The sequence below is a fragment of the Cupressus sempervirens genome, chromosome 10, assembly GCF_028749045.1.
Source record: "Cupressus sempervirens isolate cs-2001-9-10 chromosome 10, ASM2874904v1, whole genome shotgun sequence".
Lineage (NCBI taxonomy): Eukaryota > Viridiplantae > Streptophyta > Pinopsida > Cupressales > Cupressaceae > Cupressus > Cupressus sempervirens.
In genome coordinates, this window is record NC_143127.1 from 396,677,784 (window position 1) to 396,698,175 (window position 20,392).

At 34.6% G+C, this 20,392-nt stretch overlaps 1 protein-coding gene across 2 annotated transcripts; it reads right to left on the reverse strand.

Annotated features, from left to right (window-relative positions):
* Nucleotides 1-1,288: 1,288 nt before the first annotated feature.
* Nucleotides 1,289-8,953, reverse strand: LOC149534346 (ABC transporter G family member 22-like). Of its 2 annotated transcripts, XM_089804303.1 has the most exons (11): nucleotides 7,675-8,800; nucleotides 7,147-7,271; nucleotides 6,770-7,032; nucleotides 6,357-6,512; nucleotides 5,994-6,177; nucleotides 5,554-5,874; nucleotides 5,165-5,449; nucleotides 4,820-4,943; nucleotides 4,659-4,708; nucleotides 4,397-4,504; nucleotides 1,289-2,130 (listed from the first exon to the last, which is right to left on the reverse strand). In XM_089804303.1, the coding sequence occupies exons 1-11, from the start codon at nucleotides 8,177-8,179 to the stop codon at nucleotides 1,873-1,875; spliced, it is 2,379 nt and encodes a 792-aa protein (XP_089660429.1). In that variant the 5' UTR covers nucleotides 8,180-8,800; the 3' UTR covers nucleotides 1,289-1,872. The 2 variants fall into 2 exon arrangements, with proteins under 2 accessions (XP_089660429.1, XP_089660428.1); XM_089804302.1 differs by having other exon boundaries at nucleotides 4,659-4,943; nucleotides 7,675-8,953.
* Nucleotides 8,954-20,392: the final 11,439 nt, after the last annotated feature.

Genomic DNA, 20,392 nt, shown 5'->3' on the forward strand with positions numbered 1-20,392 from the left:
CCCCTTTGTCAAATAGATTTGGCACTTCTAGTGGAGCGTGTGGGGATGCACATGCTCACACGTCTCCTCCTTATCTGAGTTTTGGGACTGTCTAGGCCATCCCCCTTCCAAGACCTCTTTTCTTTAAGTTTCTTTAGGTTGCTTGGACTATTAGCCCTTCTCTTATTTTATGGCATGTTTGGCTTGAGAGAAATAGGAGGATCTTTCATTATGTGAACCTAGGGATTAGACACCTATGGGCAAAAATTGCTAATTTTCTTCATGAAACACTCCTGGCTAAATGTGACTTTGGCGGAGGTTTAGACCTTGGAGATGGTGGTATTTACTCATGCCTTTCCTTTCCTCTTCAGGGCAGCACTCCCTCTTTCCCCACAGATGCTCTAGGAATAGAGCTAAGCAGTGCTCTCTACGTATTAATCGCGAGGGGCATTGGACTCCTCAAGTTGGAGTTCTTAAAATCAACATTGATGGCTCTTCTCGAGGAAATCCTGGACTGGCTAGTATTGGAGGAGTTGGGCGTGATAGCTCTGGTGATGTTCAGTTTTTGTTTTCTATCTACAAGAGTTACCATACAAATAACCTCATAAAAGCCCTTGCTATCTTGGTTGTAGTGGAACAATGTTGTCAATGTGGCTAGAGAAGAATTTCTTGTGAGACTGACTTGCAGGTGGTTGTAAATTTATTCAATAGACGAAACTTTGTGGATGTGGATTGACATTCAGCTCTGGTTATTCAACAGATCACTCAGTTATGCAATTCTCTGGATTTTGTGTCTTTTATGCATATCCCTCGTGAGTGGAATGGTGTGGTTGATTGCTTGGCTAAATGGGCTTCCGAGCATATGTCGGATTGGAACATTATTGATCATAGGATGCTCCCCCTTGATCTATCTCAGAAGCTGGCTTAACTTGTGGACCAAGATAAAGCTCTTTAGTGCTCTTTGTATCTTTTGTTGTTATGTTCTCTTTGGTATTCTATAAAATTTTTACCCCTCTTTTAGTTTTAGAATTCTAATGATTGAGAAGGAGAAAAATAGATAGTTGAGTTCTATGAGTCATGAGGACTATTCATATTGGTCACTTAAGATTGGTTAAATTTCCAAATTACTGCATATTATAACATTGCAAAATAGTGATTACGTTGATAATTGAAATATGCCTATAAATAAACATACAACATTTTAATAAAATCACACCCAGAAAATTAAAACATTTTATGATATCTTTTAATCGTAGCCTCATACTTTGGTTATGAAAGATAACAAATATACTGAAAAAAGAAAAAGAAAGAAAAAGAAAAAAGTGTACCCATAATATATCATTATTATTACATAAGACCATGTAAGTTTCTGCTTAAAGACAACTTACATGAAAAAAAACACAGGTTCAAAATATGCAAGCTTCTCCATAAAGACAACTTTTATTTAAACAACCCAAATTGAAATCTCTTCGTGTCAACAGCGGTATCTGTTTGAAAAAGGGTACCAAAAATAAAACCAAACTTAAATCCCTCCAAACTTCTGACCTCTGTTTCTGCTCGAGGAATGAATTTGACACTACTGTTATGCATCACAGCTTTGGGAAACTCAATATAAATGGAAGTAAGGTGTCCTCACCGAACAAAATACTGATGACTTATGTCTTCAATAGAACACGGGATAGAACCACCCCTTTCCGTATAGTACAATTTAACAGTCAATGGCATATTAGCAGAAGCTATCTCCTCAATATCCACAACAATAACACATTTTAATGGTCAATCGTATAATCCCATGAAGCCACCTCCATCACCATGGCGGATAGTTACAGCTGATATAGTTGAAGCTTCAGGTTCATGCTCATCTGTTATATGTTTTAATTTGTAGATATTTTTCTAAACCCTTAATTTCATTCTTTGCAAAGAAAAGTAGGCTAGAAGACGGTAAGCAATAATCATGAGTAACATAATAGTCGCTTCTTTGATGCCACCATCTAAAGGTATATTCCGGAGTGACGGGGATGATGCTATACTTTTACATCCACTTGAACAATCATAGACTTGTTCAGCATCGTACTGAATTTTGAGTAGGATCCTATATGTATAGTAGTTGAAAGAGAGATACCTGATCCACTTGATAAATACATTGACTTTCTGCATAGATTCAAAATGTCGATTAGTGAAGCAAGTACAACAAACCAATAATAGTAATTGTAAACACTTGCTGCTTCCTCCAATCACTCGTACAAATCAAGTTAAATAACATAGCTTACTGAAATTGAAAATGACCAGTAATACAGAATATAAAGTGCCGAATACAACTTAATGTTCTTGGGCATTCTAGTCTTAAACATCTAAAATAAGATATATACACTATGGTATGCTTAATTGTTAAGGCATTGAACTAGAGTTAGCGTGCTTCTTGAACCTGCCTTAGAATAAGAAACAAGAGGTGCCTCTGTGCAGCCTATAGACTTTAGAGCCACTTGTGGCTTCAATTTAGATAGTAAAGTACAATTAATGTTTGGTAGCAATTCACTGAAATACAGTTTGTGATCTGCTCATCACATGGAACTCCAATGATGATACAAGATCTTTATCAGGTTTTCATTTCAGATCATGATATGGATAGACACTTTTGATTACCTTCTTAGAAGTGATTGAACGGTCTGAACTAAAGATATCAGCTCTTTATTTAAAAACTCAAATATACAATACTTGGGAAGTGGAGTGACTAGGTATGAAAACTGGCACATGATGTAGAAGGAAAGTCTCAATCTAGCAATAATCAACAATTTATTATTCTTTGAGCTTGGTAATGGAGGATCAGATGCATGGTTAAAAATAATTGTTTCTTACACGAAGCTGTATATCATCCCTCAACCCATCAATTATTCTGTCCTTTATTACACTATCTACTTCCAGTTCGAAATTTTCAATTCTTCTTTGCAACTATTCATATTCCATCTTGTTCAGCTGGCATTTGAATAGAAATTTATTTCTCTGTCTGATGGCTCATTTTGTTCATGTTGCATGACCCATAAAATCCTCATAATTGAAATACCCATTCTTGTGCCATAAGGAACATGCTCATCTATTATGAAAAAATATGTAATTCTCTGTCATCATCACAGAGCTCAATTTTCAATTCTGTTAATCGAGATGCGAATAAAACAAATAAGGTGTTGGCATGTATTTTACTTTATCTGCTGTAGCAATAGAATTAAGAGAGCACTATGCACACTTATCCTCAATAAGATTCTGCCGCTCTTGAAATTGTTAACGTAGAACTTAGATCCCTCCAAAATATTCTATGGTTGTCAAAACTGTATATGGACCTTCCTCCTCTATATATTCTTTCTGCAAATCTTTTTCTGTTTTTTATTGTACTTCCTCCTGTCAATTCTTATTATCTTTCCTTCATCTATAATTTCCTCTTTTTATGAACTATCATTCCCTTTCCTTTCTTTCTAGCAACATCATCTCTAATTGATCCTTGTATTACACTTAATTTACTGTGTTTTTTCAACATCTGAAGCAGCCCTGGTGATTTGATTTCGAATGGGATGAGAAGAATTTTCAGTGGTCTTGTCTCCACTTATGATGAATCAAAACATATTAAATGAGAGATCTTGCACTTGCCTGATTCCTTTCTCCAATTCAACTTGACCACCAATACAATATTGGAAGATGGTTGTTATTGGATAGAGGATAGTGTGGGTCATATCACAGCATCCAATTCCTGTGTAATTTTGGAGTCCTTGTACAAAGTATATTCTTTAGACTATCGAACCTCTTTTAGGTTGTCTCTTAATATCTTCATGCCTCTATAGCGATCATATCCTTCGCAGGCTGAGCCGTCTTTTATCTGAATTCGGATGTGATCACCTTAGTTATCAGGGCACGAGTTGCCTCAGTTTACACCCTTCAAAGTTCAGTTAATTGATGGGAATTTGTGGAAAACGTTGTACTTCTCATGTCAGTAACAACTAAAACCGAACTGTTATTTCTGTAATAAATCTTGAGTTGCCCGAGCTGTTTGTGGTATATAACCATTAAAGTGGTTCCTTTATGAAACTGTTACACAAAGATGCATACGGCGAGAATAGGAGCATTGTTGGAATGAAATTGTTTTATGAGATATGTGGTTCCTATATGGATTGAATATTCTTTAGGTTATGTACATGGCCTATGAAATTAAATCCACCCTGTTTTAGAATGTTAAAATTTGTTCCTGTTCAGGTTTTGATCTCGTGACAAGGCTTACAAGTAAAATTGGCTTACTAATCTTGTCCCACCCTCACATACAACAGTCAGCCCGAGGTCTGATAGATATGCCAACCAAGCCTAACTAGTAAACATTCTGATACTGTCTTTAATAACCAATATAATTAGTACATCATTTTACATTGTAAGTTACCTGCACGAAGAAGCCTCCGGCAAGCATAAATGTCAGCATAGTTATAGAAGCGACAGTTGTTGCCTTCTTGAGATTCATAAAGGCAGCACCAATGGCCAGTCCAAGTCCCTGCGTAACCAAACGTAGTCTATTCAGCTTGTGACATTGTCACAAAAAACTTTTATATGTCAACAGCAGATGCACTATTGGTAATAGCTCCAAACAAACAAGCATTATTAAGTAGAAAGAAAATGAAGTTTACCAGATTTCATGGTACACACACCTGAGAGGCAACGATGCTAAGAAAAGTAGTAAGCATGGTCAACAGGAACGCTGTAGCAGTCATGCGAAGGTGTGCCATGAAGTAAACAATCAAAATAAATATAACTGGAAGAAAAAGATCTAGAGGCAAATCACTTAAGTTGCGGGCCATAAAGTAAGCACTCAATCTATACATGTCCACGGCACGCTCCTTAGATATCATTGCCCGCTCTTGAGGGAATGTGAAAATCGCTGTAAAGACTGGAAAGAATCCCCAAAAAACAGCAATAAAAAACACCAACCCTGTCTGCACTTAACGAATAAACATCCAAGTAGAGTTACAAAAAGGAATACTTTTCAATGGGTTTTGTGCTGATTGCATTTGTAGATGAGATGAAGAGGAATCTCAATGATAAAAATGTTCAGAAAATTAATTTTGGCACTGAAAGCTTGGAAAAACAAGTTGCTGGCTAGAGACAAGAAGTCCAAGTTCTATAAATAAAATCTTTACAAAGCAACTAAGACCACCTGATCTTGAAGCCCTTTAGGAGTATCTATCTTTGACTGCCACCAAAGCAATCCAAGAATAAAAGCAGTCGCTAGAACTTGTGCAATTCTCAGACAACTCAAGTATTCGTGGCGCCTTTCTTTCAGGCCGCGGATAAATAAAATAGAAAATTGCTCGCACCATGTTGCACCCCATTCACGTCTTGCAGATACTGCTGATTTCAAGTCTTCACTTATTTCATTATTTTGGGTCAGTTTAATTTTTTCGTCAGGAGCAACATGGTTTTCGTATGCTTCTACCAGGTACTGCTTTCAATTGAAAAGAAAAAGAAAAACAGTCAGTAGTTGAATTCACGAAAAGAACTATGCCTCCAGAATTTCTTGACATGCTAGACTTTCCTTTGACTTACCTCATGTACATCTTGAGCGGATGGCCTTTGTCGACTTTCTCCATCCAAATCTCCTATATTATCAGATTCTTGACTTATCTTTTGCATCAATTCTGTTGGGATGGAGATATCCGAAGTGTTCCCATTTGCAAGATCAAGCAAGAAATCAGCTGGATTCATGGCTATAAGGGGTGAGAAACCAATGGATGAAAAGTAGTCCATAGCATTTGATGCTTTGCCAAAGTAGACAGGATGCCCTTCTCCAAGAAGGATTAGCTTATCAAATTTGTAAAACAGTCTACTTGATGGCTGATGAATTGTGGTCACAACTGTCCGGCCAGCCTGCAATACAAATTTGTGGTTTGTAATCTTACCTCCATTCAAGATTTAGCGCCATAATCAAATATAAATCATAGCCCAGTCCATGCAAAGGAGCTGCAGCTTTGAGTTGAATCTCATACCTGAGCTATATCATGCAACATCTGAACAATTCGAAGTGCTGTGGTTGAATCCAGACCGGAAGTGGGTTCATCTAGGAATAGTAAAGAAGGATTGATCAGAATTTCACAGCCAATACAAACCCTCTTTCTTTCACCTCCAGAAATGCCCCTAACAAAGTTGCCTCCAATGATTGTGTCCTGGCACCTGCATTCAAATATTTTCATTAATTTCCAAGCATAGAAATCCCAGTCAGAGTTACTCCGTATTTCTTAAAAGAAGAGAAGGGAACTCTGAAAAATGCCTTGAAAGGAATGGAGCCAACCTCCATTCTTCGCTAGATTAGCTAACAAGGTTGTAGTCTCAGCAAGGAGATCAGAAAATACCTTTCAAGGCCTAATTCACTAACAACCTCTTGAGCACGTTGCTCTTTCTGATGCTTTGTTAGTGTACTAGGAAGCCTCAAAAGAGCTGTATAAGTAAGTGTTTCTCGCACGGTGAGATGAGAGAACAATACATCATCCTGCATGACAAATCCAATCCTGTAGATATAGAATGGGCTAAGGTTAAGTATTCCCAGTGTATTCTGTCAACCAGACAGTTTGTATGAGTAAAATTTCAAACAAATCTCAGGAAAAATTATGCGGATAGATTTCCATTGATTAATTCAAAGCCCGTAGCTGTCGGGTCAATTAATGTAAGATCTCACTCTAATGGCATTGCACGTTATTACAAATGTGAAAAGATTCAAGAATACATAAGATTCGAGTTATGCAATTCGTGATACGGATGAACTCACCTATGCTTCAAGGCTTTTGTGTAAGGCTGACCGTTGTAGGTAATGGTGCCGGAGAAGTGCTGCATTCTGCCAGCTAATATATTAATAAGAGTAGTCTTTCCACTTCCTGAAGGACCCATCATAGCCAGCACTTCCCCCGGAACAACGCAACCAGTTGCGCCGTGAAGAATATCTTTCTCAAAAAATATCGGATCAGTCCAAGACCTTTTCAGGAGACTAGTAGGCGTGCCTTTCAAAATTACTTTGTATTTAACATCAACGAACTGCTCCACGAAAATTAGAGTTACTTCTCAAGCAAATTTAACGCTACAGAGCTGCTCTTCGCCCCCCATTATTAAAAGGGTGTCCCGAAACAGGAGAAGGTTTTTGATACATACCTTCAAAAACAGAGGAAGAGGGGACGATTTTGCTTGTACATTGACCCCTTTTTCAATGTCCATGTCCTTGATTTCATTTTCAGTTTTGTTTAGAGCAATTTTGGCATGCAGCCTTGCTTCCTGCACTGAGAGAGGTAATGAAGATACATTTATTAGAACGCGGTTAATTGATAATCCCTAAGAGCTCATACTATTTATCTTTTGTTTGTTCGAAATTGAAATGATTTGATTTACCATTTTGTTAATATCCATGAAACCAAAGTAATCTATGAACCAGAAAGGCAAAGCTATACACTTTAAACAAGTTTGACAGAATGTGCATTGTGCATAAAGAACGAAACAAGGGCAGCAGGTTTATGTTCAGGGCACTGCAGCTTCCTTCTGGAATGCGGACCTTTTTTGTTAATTTTGATTAAAGATTTTTTCTCTCTTGAAAGAGGGGGGGCAAAGGTTGAACCCTCAAGAAATTTAATGTAGTTGGCCAGGATCCCACTATAAGCCTAGCAATCACCAATGAGCAATACTCACAGTCGTTGATAAGCCCTATATCTCCTCCATTGGCAGCGGGAATAGAAGTAGAAATGGGAGCCATAACTGGGCCAGCAATTGAGAAGGATAAACCATGACTGGTACTCGCACTGGAAGCTCTACTTAGGGCCACTTCTTCAAAGAATGCACTCATATTAGTTGCTTCATCGTCAATCCGGAATTGTCCGCTTTTCCATTTGGGTATGTGTCCGCTAACTCTTGGCGATGGTTGCTTCTGCATTTTTCTGCTCAGAGGAGGCTTTTTAGGACGAGGGGTCTGACTCTGACTCTTATTCTCAGCACTGACTGTGCCTAGACTTAATTTTCTCTCCATTAACCCCTCTTTCCTGGGTCCATCATCATCATCCAAATGCTCCAAAGGAAGTCCTCCTATCGAATTGGCAGCCCTTTCGCCATGACTTGACATTTCCCTGGATTGCATTAACTGTTCTATTTGGTCTGAAATTGATCTTACCATGCTCTTCGATGATAATTTCTCTTCCATTCTGTAGTTGAAGGTAGGCAAAATGTAATAGAATTTATATATCAATGTCTACAATTATGGTCAAGAACCGCCAATGGCACGCAATATCTGCAAATAAAGAAGAGGGGTAACTAGGAAAATATCTGCCAATACAGACGGAAAAAACAAAGCTAAGCTATGTCGAGGACTTAGTGTACAAATGAACCGTCGATGACACTACAGAGGAATTTCTCTTTGAGAAAGTTTTCAATGGAAGTGCAACGAACAAGAAGGGTAACTAAGAAAATTGATGGCAAAAGCAAAGCTAAACTATGTAGGGACTTTGCGTCCAAATGAAGAAGAAATTGATCATCGAATTGGTATGGGAATTTGTTGAAGTCGGTCTCTATTATTGTTCAGTGCTGGAGGCTGAATCATCCCAATTATTGGGTAAATAAGAAAATGTCTGTCGGTAATGATGGCAAAACAAAGCTAAGCTGCTTGAAAGACATTAATCTCCGAATGAAAAAGAAATTGATAGTTGGGTTGTTCATGTCGGACTCTATGAATGTTCGGCGCTGCAGGTTGAGTCATCTCAATTATTTGGGGGGAAGCTTCAAGAATTAAGAGGCGTTAATTGTAGACCTAAAAAGTGCCGTTTACATTTAAAACAAGCATTTCTCACCGTAGAAGACCTTACAGAAAATAGAGGTAAACCGCAACCAGAGGGCATTGACGCACAAGTCTCCATCCAGCATAACCCATCAATAATGCCGTCTCTTGTCTGTCCTGTGAAAAGTGCCCACAAGAAATGCTGCCCAGCCAACTACCAGCTGTTTTGATTGAAGAAAAAACGAAAGCCCGTGATTTCCATCCGGTCCATTACAATAGTGTATGGCCATGAATTTGCAACTACCACATCATTCACAATCACACGAGCCACAAGGGGGAAAAGAGGCTTTCTGTCTTGGTCCGCAAATGGGATCGGATTTTGTTCTGAACGGTTGACAATCAAACGACGGCCAGGCAAATTTCAATTTGGTTCGTTGATGTGTACATTCTAATTTTTCATGGCCAATGTTGAAAACCATTGTTATCTGAATCGTAGAATGTATTTATGATTGTTTGTCGAGTTCCCTTTTTCTTTCAAATGCAGTTGGCAATTGCAGAATGTGCACTTCCTTCCATTTTCATATCTGTTTCTTTCAATTGGAAATTTAAGATTGGGACTGTGGAGATCGCGAAGGCTAAGTCTGAAAGACGATCAGATTTTCTAAAGCAATCGTTCATGACATAACAGTTTGCCTGCAAGCGTCAACTTACATTGAGGGGGATATGTAGACTGAAGTACATTAATCGTAGACGAAATAAAATGACATCTAATAAATATCCTTGAAAAATGGTAAAAATATATTTAATTTTATGACATATGGCTGTACACCCATCGTACTTGAGTGAAGGTTTTTTTAAGTATTAATTTATCTTCAACGGTTTAAATTTGTTTCGAAATTCTTCACAACCATTTATTCGTTTCTAAATTGAGGTTAATATATATTTTCAAATTTCTACATTTTCAAATTTCTATAGTTGTACAACTTTATGGTACTCATGGTACATGAGACATAAAACATATTCTACAAATTATCTAGATAGTACTCAAAAACTAAAATAATATCTATAGAGGGTTATGCCATATACGCCGACACCATTTTTTGTTTGTTAAAATCTAATATACATTTAGGATGGGAGATTGTGCAAAGCTAGCTATTACAACTAGTGGTACACTTCCCATATCTCTAATTTTCTACCAAAATTTTTGTTTCACTTATCTTTATCTATATATTATAGTAAGAGATGGAGTTTTTGGGTTGTGAAGTTTTATCTCATTTTTCGGGTCCGCATTCTAGACACATATGCACTCTTAAAACAAAAAAAATTCAAAACTATAGATATATTGTGTACTAGGGGAAGGGGTGTAGTTACCACCCATGAGCTAATTATCATTCACTTCTTTCTTATTCAACACCTTGGGTACTAACTTTAAAGAAACAAAAAAAAAAATGATAAGTAAAAGCTCATTAATAAATTTGGCATGTACCCCCAATAGTTACAACTAGTTGACTTTCGCTAGAGGACTTGTGCAAAGGAAAAATGTATTGTTTATTAAAGAAATGTGTATTGGTTAGTGTTGAAAACTTTTGGGGTGATGTACAGTTATTCAGGCATTTTAAAGAAGGCTTAAAGACCCCATAGTGTTTGTTACTACTACCCAATCACAACAATATCCATAAGTAGCTCAGTCACATAGAAAGACAATTCGCTAAAATGCATTGTACAATTTAGAATTAATGGGTGTGTGAAGTTAGTTATAATGGTTATTGGTATTCTTTGTGAGGCCCCACCCAATCCGTCATGGTATAGATGACATTTGCATTATGTTATTTCTAAATTGATGTTTTGATATACTTTCGAGACTACAAGGTTAAGTTATTTTAATATCTACATTTTCATGATCCGCACTTATGTTTGCACATTAAGACCTAAAGGGTATAATTAATGATTTCATTCATGTACAAACCTTTTTCAATTGCTTTGATAGAAGTTGGATTGTAGAAATGCTTGCAATGTGTAAGTAGGGGTATGTTACTTGTCTTTTTGATATTCGAGACTTTGATATTTTGGTAGCTATTCAAGACTTAAGTGGACAATGGGTTATTTTATCTATTGATTATGATATTGCAGTAGTATTTTACATTATGATATGCACTAAGAACTTGTTATTGTGTAGGAAATGATTGAACACATATGGATGCGGTTTTATGACATGACACTATTAGAATTTTGATGTAATGCAGAATGTTAATTTGATTATGATGATTTATGATTTGTAGATAAATGTTAATTTGATTTTGATGCTTTATGAGATGAATGATTATGATATGAAGATAAATGTTAATTTGATAATGATGACTTATGACATGCAAATTTTGATAGTTTAACATTTCAAATGGAACAATTGAAATAACTAAGAAAGAAAAATTAATTTGAATTATGTTAATACGAATATTATTATATGCATTCATGTTATATATGTTCATATGATTCCCTTGGACTACTGATGCTCAAGTTTAATGTGCAGGAAGTGGAACCATGGAAATTCTTGGGGGAAATAAGTCCCAAACCTATGTAAACACAGTTTAACCAAGGCAAATCTTTGGAAGATTCAAAAGCCTCATTGTGAAAGTGTTTTGTTTCGTAATGTAAGTTTGTTTGCATAAGGAAATGCTTAATCATGATTTAGATGCATTAAAGACATGTCATGGTGAAGTGTAATGTATTTTAATGTGTCACTTGACACTTGTATTTGTCTATATGTTGATGACATGTCACCTAGAGTGTTGGTCACAAGGTCACTTAATCTTTAGTCTTTTCCTTTTTCTCCAATTAATGTTTAAGTACACCCACTTGGGAGAGAGTGTTAGGATGAGTCAACATCATGTTGATTTTCGAATTCAAACTTGTCAAGGATTTTAGGGGGCCTAAATGGGACCCTAGAGTGTCTTTTTATTGAAAATAAGCCACTCTAATGGTAGTATAACATCTTAGGGGCCTAAATTCAACCATTTTAGTGATTACCTAACTTAGGGAACCTCTTGAACAAAGCCCTCTCAAACCAATTCGAAAATTTGAGTTTTCCCATGAGAGCACCCTCACCATTCCACTTGGTCAACTTTCTTATTTTGAAGGGGCAACAATGTAAGAAAGGGGAGGCTTGATGTTCCTACTAAAAAAGGGTTAGTAGAGAGTCTTTTTAGGGGGGGGGGGGGGGTGACAAATTAGTGGGTTGTTCACCCACTCTCTAAGTTTACAGATAGTTAGATTTTGGAGGGAGATTAAGGGAGCTCTACTACAACTATCATTACCTAGCTTGGACCAAGGTTGGTGTCTCAAAAAATATGCTTCATTTTCCTTCTTGAGTATTGCAAAATAGATCTACAAGTATGAGGAGTGAGTCAATGGAGTATGCATTATAATGGGAGTCTTTGTATTGTGGATTTTGATATTGTGTTGTGGCAATGAGAAGTGCATGGTGTTCTTGAAGATTTTTTGGTTTTCCTTCTTGATTATTTTCCTGTTTGGATTGGAATGTGAATGTGATCATGGGTGTGAGGGCTTCATTCACCCTTTTGGGAAGGGAAGAGAAGTCCAGGGTGCATAGTTGGGCTTGAAACATAGTTGAGGAACTTGGAGTATGGGCTCCATTGTATGCCATTTTCATTCATATGTTGCTTGGGGGTGATAAGGAAAAAATGGTGAAGTAAGGAAGTAAATGAAGTATGTGTTTCAAGGAAGTTATAGTTGTTGGTATTGTGTTTTGGAGGATGTTCATGGAAGCCCCGAAAGGGCATGATATTTGTTGATTTGTGAAGCCCTGAAAGGGCATGATATTTTGTCGATTTGTGAAGCCCCGAAAGGGCATGGAAGTTGTTTATTGCAGAAGTGTTATGATATGGCAAGCCTCCTTGTGAAAAACCCATCGTCACCCTATGAATAAGGTTCCATTGGTGAATCATTGTGAAATACCTTGGGATGGGATTGTTGCAACTTGTAATGTAATGTTCATGCATTTGTAAGCTTGGAATGAAACCCGAATTGGATCTTGTTTCCCCTGCTTAGTAGGTGACTTCATAGAAGCCTAGGTTGGGAGGTGAGCCTCCATGATTCCAAGTTTTGTGTTGTGTTTTAAGTTTTGAGAAGATGGATCCCTATGAAGAGATTTGAGTTCACTCTTGGCAATGTTGAAAATCATGTGTGTGGAGAGACCAATCTTTTTGTGTCATTTCATAATGGGTTGTGATGTAAAGCCTTCATTGTTGTTTCAATGAGATGTAAAAGGAGATCCCCTGATTTTTTTGTATTTTGTTGAAGTTTTGAAGCTTGAGAATTTGTATAGAGTTGAATTTGTAAGGAAATATACAAAGTGAAGAGAAGCATATTAAAGTTAGATGGTCAAACTTTTGCATATATAAAGATTAGTGCATTTAGTTAATGCTAATTCTCATGGGGTTCTCATATGTGATCACCCTTGTAACAACCATTCAAGGTAGACTAAGTAAAATTATTGTAAGCTTCTAATTTGGCAATTGATGGGCAATTGATGGAGTATGAATAGAAGTTCTAAGAATGTACTTGTACATAAGGTTGTATCGAAAGAAATTTATTGTTTCTGTGGGTATTCGTTTCCATATATGATTCCCTTCATTCTTAATTCTAATTTTTTTATGTATAGTTTTTTTTTTTTTTTTTTTTTCTTCAGATGTGTTAATAACTTTTCTTTTAAAAAGATATGTAAAATGAATCTTATTCATTGAGGTATCCAACCATGAAATGTGCTGCATCATTAGTAAATCTTAAGACTAGGTAGAACAAGTGATAACACCAATTCTATCGCCAAAACAATACTTTGTCTTCATAGTTGGAGTGGAAGAAAGTAAGTCTTGGAATAACATAGTTAAAAATCCATAAAGAAAGAAAAATGTTGTAGGTGCACTCTTTTCTCTTTAGAAAATGTATGAGAGAAGAAATAAACCCTTCTCCTATTATAGAGCAATTAAATAATCAAGAAGGATGTACTTCAGGACCTAGTGCTTAAAATAAAACAATATCTAGCTATAAGATCAGACTAAACTTAGTAATAAACCACTAGTTTTTAAACAAATCCTTGTAGCAAAAGGACTCTCTTATGTCACATGACTCTTGAGTTATTAATTCTTAAAGTAACCCAAAATAAATAAATAAGAAATGACTGAAAAGGATATCTTGGGTACTCACAAGAAAAAGCTAAGGAAAAATAAAAATAAAATAATAAGTATCAAATCATGGGGTAGTGTTCCCACACCTACCTAGGTGACCTCCCTCTTTTCTATCAACCTTGGACACAACAAAAAATGTGGTATGATTGATCTTGCTGCTAACACAAGACAATCCCCATATTTTGACACCCGCCATTATTCAAAAAGCATGATCAAATGTTTTAACTTGGCTTGTGACCCCAATCCCATCAAATATTCTTGGGAAGCATTATAAGCACCTAGTAAAAGGGCCAAGTTAGTTTTAAATTTCACTTTAGTTAGGTATCCCATTTGCTAAGGAGATAGGTGCCAACCTAGGGAAGGTAGTCACCTAGGGAGTGAGGTAAGAGGAGATTGGGTAAAACAATTCAGAAAAGTTAGGTTGTAATTTAACCATGTTCTTATAGGATGTATGTGGAGTGTTATTCTATCAAGTAGGTTAGTGATTATGCTTTCATTCTTAGTCTAAGTTAAATGGATTTTTTTTTTTATTGCAAAAATCATTTGTCAATAATTAGGAAATATATCCCTTGGTTTTAAAAAAATTATAGAATAGTTTAGTAGCACCTTAACGAGATATTTTATTAATATTATTTTTTGGGTGTTTTGGTTATATTATTTCTCTTTGATGTAGTTATGAATTAGAGGTTATCTAACTAACAATGCATGTTATAAAAAGAAGAAGAAAGAAAAAATGGGAATGCATCTTTTTAATTAATATTATTAAGATTTATCTAATAAACTATAAAGTAACTAGGTTGTAATGAATAGACTTTATATATCATTGTAATTATAAAGTAACTAACCTACATATAGGTATAAATAGATGGATAAGAATAAGTAATGGTAATAAATTAGAGTCGTAAGATGTATGGTATTAACATAGTTAATAGGCAATAAGAAGTTTGGGTGTGGGTTAAAATTAATAATTGTAGAGATGGGAATGTAGTTAGTGGTTGTAGGATAGAGTTGTTTAGTAGACTTTTAACATTTTAAACAAATATACATTCACTAATTGTAGTAAGCCAACATAAGATGGTAGGATTTATTGACGATTTGGTAAGTATATGTGATTAAGTAGTTAGTAGATGTATTGTGTAGTAGGAATTCAAAATATAATTGTTAGTGATCATGCTAGGAAGTATGAAAAGTTTAGAAAAGATGAGTATTTAAAATTTGAAGTTGTTATGAACTAAGGATTAATATAAGTTATATCTCTAATAATATGTAATAAGAGTGACGGACTAGTAAGGGTTGATAAGGATCCATAAGAAGTCGATAGATGAATATCATGAGTAATCTTAGGAATTAGCAATAGATTGTAGTACAAAATTGATTGAAAGATAGTTAATAATAATAGTCCTCGAAGTAGAGATAGATAGAATAAAGTAGATCATGATACATGTATAAAGTCTATATATTAGTGGACCCTAATCAATACTATCTAGAAATCTTACTTAAGCTCCTCGTATTGATATGCGAGAGTAGGAGATTGCTATGTATAAACATAATGTTATATATCATCAGAGGTAAATGTGAATATGTCTAGGGGATCATGTCTGCACATATACAATAAGAAATTACATTGATAAAATATTCGATTAAGGATTTAAATGTGTATCTAGATATAATCCTTCTTAAGTTAGAGATCCTTAGTCATCTACAATGTTCCACAACTAGATTTATAATGTATGATCTTAAGTAGATTTGGGCTTAGAACTTTATTTTGTGAGGCATTAGAAAATAGATGTTTAACTTACCATTACCTAGTTGAAAGTTGGCAAAATTAGTAAGTTAGTTAAATGATTGTCAATATATGAACTTATCATCTCTAGGAACATATTCAAAGGAACCATTCAAGACTTACCCCATTGTCATGATTGTATTCAATGTAAGAATCAGATTATTCAATGATGTACTGACAAGTTCCTTGCCACCTAGATTGATAGATATGATAATTTGACTCTTAGAAGGTAGTCAATCAATGGTCAATGAGTCTTAAAACTCGATATCTACACTTTTAGTTGTAACAGTCAGACTTATAAGAAAACCTTAACCTAATGCTAGTATGAACTCCTTAACTGATTATCATTATTATTGATCTTCGATGTATAATTTAAATGTTGTCAAAAAAAATAAAAAACTTGTAGTTGTGCTTTTACACTATAAGTTTGTGCATGGCACTCTTCCCCTAATGTCTGATCAACACCTCCTTTTCGTTGAACATAAAGTGATAATAATAGCTTTTTAGTAGTTGTTAAGGAAAGTAGAGATTGATATATGTTCTTAGTAATGTTAAAATTCTTTATACAAAAAAAATCCTATTTAAGTAAGGATGTTATTTTTTTGGGTTAAAATTGTAAGCATTGCAACGAATTAATTAATAATATATGCTTTATATAATACAACTGAATTCTATGTGGACAATAATAATAGTAATTGTAGACACCTAAATCTGATCACATAAATTTGTAATCAAATTTAGTCATCTTCTAAAACATATTTTAATTAAATATTAAATATTAAATTATTTTAGCACTATCCCCTAATTAATTAATCTAATTAATTAATTATAGACAAATTAATAAATTAATAGAAAATCAATAGTCTAATTTGTCAATAAAATCCCTCTTCCTCTATTAAACTAAATAAATGCAAAACTCATTTAATTTAATCTCTAAAACTCCTCTCTATTTAATTAATTTAATTAATTAAATCCCTCCACCCACAAACTCATCCTCTAAACCAAGAGTTACCCAAACTCAACTCATGCACTACATATTCCTCTTTAATTAAATTTTTTATTTAATTAAATATCATGCACCAAATATTCCCCTTTTAATTAAATAATTCATTTATTTAATTTAATCTCATGCACCAATAATTCCTCTTTTAATTAAATAATTTTTTTAATTAATTAAGCTCATCCACCAACATTTTCTCTAACAAATCCATCCACCTCCAACATCCTTTAGTAACTGATCCATCTCACCCACCTTAACTAAAACACATCACCTCCTCTTCCATGTCTAAACTCCCTCTCTAGATCACTTGCATAAATTAAGGCATGATTTATTCCCTCTGACTCAAGCCCAAGTCCACTATAATGCCACATCTCCTCCATGTATCTCAGTTAATTGAAACCTATCTCACACCTCACTTCGTTAACTATCCATCAACAATTCTTATCTCCTTTTCACCTAATCGCCTATTAATTGAACCCCTCTCCTCTCATAAATCATCCACCTTCATATGCAAAGTTGTAATACTCTTTTGAGAGGCTAAGAACTATCAAAATACCATTATAATAGAAAAATGCACTCATTCCTTCATTGTTGAATCCTTCATTCATCTTTCATCCATTGAAGCTTGAGGCCACACTTGAGCATACATCTCCATCCTTCAGATGCATCTACTCATTGATATAAGCCCGAAGTGCTCTCCTTTGGTTTGCATCCCTCTTGTTTGCTTTTATTCTCTATCTATATGTTGATATGTGATTAGGTTGTGAATATTTTTCAATTGCTTAACGATCTTTGCACTCTAGCTTTCATAGCACACATTTTGGCACACCTGGTGGGACCTTGCAAATGAGTCATTTTGTTATCCATATTTCATTTTTTCTTTGTTAAATGATTATATATCACTTTTGTGTTTTCGTGATTTGTTTGCATAGTTTTATTGAGTTTTGTAGGTCAAGGTTGATATTAGGAGCTTACAAAAAAATCAAATATTTTGGATCAAAATCTGAGATTTATAAATTTTTTTAATGATTTTTCATAAAAAAATTATGTTTAGAGCAAATAAAAGAACTAAAAGTTCAATTTTTTTTAAAGTTGTTGTTCATGTCATCATGCTACAGTAAAAAGATTAGAAATTTTGAAGCAATTTACAATTTTTTATAATTTTTGCATGCTTTTTCAACAAAAAATATTTCGGGTGAAAATAAAAGAATTAAGAGTTCAATTTTTTTTAAAGTTTGTGTTCATGTAACTATGCTAAAGTTAAAAAAATAGAATTGTTTGAGCAATTTATGATTTTTCAATATCTTTTTGCATGTTTTTTCAACAAAAATATATTTTAGGTGCAAATAAATGAAATAAGAGCTCAATTTTTTTTGGAGATTTTTGTTGATGTTGTTATGCTAGGGTAGAAAAATCATATTTGCTTGATCAATTTGGAATTTTAATTTTTTTTTTACATGATTTTTCATTAAAATTTTTTTTGGGAGAAAATAAAAGAATTGGAAGCTAAACTATTTTTTAGAGGTTGTTGTAAATGTTAGCAACCTATAGTAAAAAAAAATTAGAGTTTTAAGATCAATTGCTATCAATTAATATTTTTTTGTTGATTTTCATTATAAAAAAATTCTTTTGGGAACAAATAAAGGCATTGTCTAATGAATTTGTTTTTGAAGGTTGGAGATGTTGTTAAGAGGTTGCAATAAAAAATTTAGATCTAAACAAAGCTTTGGGAGTTAAATTTTTTAATCTTAAAATTTAACTCACATTTCATTTTGGGTACTAAGAAAAACAATGCATGCTCTCACATACACACAATCTTGAATGCATAAAGTTTCAATGAACATTACAAATTGCACACTTCAGTTTGGGTGTTAAAATTAAACAAATATAAAACTCCATCTTGAATGCTCACTACTACATCTGAGGCCATTTTTCAACCATTATTGGTCAAAATTTTGACCCACATTTGGACCAAACTTCGACCAACTCATTGGTTAGAATTTGTTCGGTTGAAAGTTTGACCAACCTTCTGGTTGGTCAAAATTTTGACCAATATGTTGGTCGAAAAAATTCAATAGCCATAGTACAAGTTTTTCCTAGAATTGGTCGAAATTTCAACCATTGAAGATTTAAATTTCGACCAATCAAAGTAGAAATTTTGACCAATGATGGTCGAAAGCATTGGCCATGAAAGGTGAAAATTTTGACCAATGAAGGTAGAAATTTCGACCAATAAAGGTAGAAATTTCGACCAATAAAGGTCAAAAATTTTGACCAATGAAGATAGAAAATGTTGACAAAGAAAGATTTGACCAATGATGGTCGAAAAGTTTAACCATTGAAGGTGGAAAATGTTGACCAAGAAGGTAGAAATTTTGACCAATGATGGTCGAAAAGTTTGACCATTGAAGGTGGGAAATGTTGACCAAGAAAGGTAGAAATATCGACCAATGAAGGTCAAAAATTTTGACCACTGAAGGTAGAAATTTCTACCAACGCTTGGGTGTAAATTTTTTTTCAGGGCATTCTATAAAATAGTTCACATGCTTTCTATATGATATGACATTTTGCATGCATCCTCCACTCTCTCATCTGGCTGATGATGGATTATGGAGAGTGATCTAAAACGATGAGTCTAAAAAACATCACAATCAAATCCAAAATGAACTTGCATTACAAATGGATTGTGGAAATCTGATATTGTTGATTTTGCATGCATGTCTACTAGGACAATCACAACTTGTCCTGGTAGACATGCATGCAAAATCAACAATATCAGATTTCCACAATCCATTTGTAATGCAAGTTCATTTTGGATTTGATTGTGTGTTTTTTAGCGTCATCATTTCAGATCACTCTCCGTAATCCATCATCAGCCGGATGAGAGAGTGGAGGATGCATGCAAAATGTCATATCATATGGAAGGCATGTGAACTATTTTATAGAATGCCTAAAAAATATCGACAATAACTAATCAAACTGTCGTAATCACCGACAGTAACTAATGTGCTTCTTCATTAATATGCCCGATACAATAACCAAACTTGGAAACTATGCATAGCAAGTTATACGCTAAAAGGAAATCATTTAGGAGATACAAAATTTGAACAACCATATGTTAAGATTCTACAATTTGTATCACTTTCCCGAGTCTGACAGTTGAGATTAAGTTTGTCATCCTCCCTACAGTATGTTTCGATGGCCTGCACATCCACAAAAGTTCCAGCATCTCAAATTCGTAGAATAAGAATTGTTTTGTAGCGAATGGACATGATTGACAATAAATCATCATATAAAGAGACTCCCGTGTGAAGCATGAATAGCAAAGGAAATGAATATGGGTGATAGGGAAGAGAATTCAATAATAGAGACTTTTAACTTTAGTTATATATAGTCATGATATGGGTAATGCACAACTGCCTCCTAGATTCACGTTCCATCTCATAGATGAAGAGCTCATAACACATTATCTCATTAGAAAATTTTTAGACAACAATTTCACAGGAAGAGCCATTATTGAAGTGGACCTCAACAAGTGCGAGTGTCAGGGAGGGTTCAATTCCCTCCTTTATTATTTACTGTGCATATAATCCCACACACCTATTTGATCTCGAATGATATGTACTAAATGTTGAGTGTTTGTGCTAAGTGCTCGAAAA

What these genes read in the sequence shown, in the direction of transcription:
- LOC149534346 (XM_089804302.1), bottom strand. Translation starts at nt 8,179, where the DNA reads ATGGAAGAGAAATTATCATCGAAGAGCATGGTAAGATCAATTTCAGAC. An exon ending in TATAGGGCTTATCAACGACT is followed by an intron (nt 7,272 to 7,674) that starts GTGAGTATTGCT and finishes TACCTCTCTCAG; the next exon opens with TGCAGGAAGCAAGGCTGCAT. An exon ending in AGTGAATTAGGCCTTGAAAG is followed by an intron (nt 6,178 to 6,356) that starts GTATTTTCTGAT and finishes ATTTGAATGCAG; the next exon opens with GTGCCAGGACACAATCATTG.